This window comes from Penaeus monodon, chromosome 20 (assembly GCF_015228065.2).
Source record: "Penaeus monodon isolate SGIC_2016 chromosome 20, NSTDA_Pmon_1, whole genome shotgun sequence".
Lineage (NCBI taxonomy): Eukaryota > Metazoa > Arthropoda > Malacostraca > Decapoda > Penaeidae > Penaeus > Penaeus monodon.
In genome coordinates, this window is record NC_051405.1 from 43,078,017 (window position 1) to 43,078,656 (window position 640).

Sequence of the window (640 nt, forward strand, 5' to 3'; positions counted from 1 at the left end):
ATATTGTTATCTCTAAAAATAGATATGATTTAGAGTTTTCTCTGATCTATCCATCGTAATGTGATAAAATTTAAGAAACCGCACAAGAAAATAGAAAGGTTATCGGCCCCGAGGAATTACTTCGATAAACTCGCCGTGTGTCTTTTTCAGAATGGCCCAGAAAGACGTACTGAAGATCGCTGAATCGGAAGAAGATAAGGAAGATCCCTTCTTCCAGAATCCACTGAAGCAAGCATTGTCCATGGCTTTGAAAAAACACATGAAAAAGGTGTTCTGGAAACAAGGTAAGTGTGGTTCTTTTGTCAACTATGTTTTGATATATGCAAGACTCACGGTGTATCAGGTGTTCCCAACCCCCTTCTTGTTACTAGAAGGACATCACGACCTAAGATACCAATCGAAACTAAAAGTTCTATGGGACATCAAGTGTTCCCTACCCCCTTCTTGTTATCAAAAGGACGTCACGAGCTAAGATACTAATCAAAGCAAAGAGTTGTAGGGCATATCATGTGTTCCATATCCTCTTCTTGTTATTACTAAAATGACATCACGACCTAGGATACCAATGAAGACAAAGAGTATAGGCTTTGTGTTTAAGGATATACACGTGGATAAGCTAGGCTAGGTACAGTGTTTAGCT

At 39.1% G+C, this 640-nt stretch overlaps 1 protein-coding gene across 1 annotated transcript in view; it reads left to right on the top strand.

The window, feature by feature from the left end:
* Window positions 1–640, top strand: part of LOC119586004 — a 7,168-nt gene that overhangs the window by 2,277 nt on the left and 4,251 nt on the right. Inside the window, exon 5 of the mRNA XM_037934716.1 lies at window positions 151–284. Within this exon, the coding sequence (XP_037790644.1) occupies window positions 151–284 (134 nt within the window). The remainder of the gene's footprint in view (window positions 1–150; window positions 285–640) is intronic.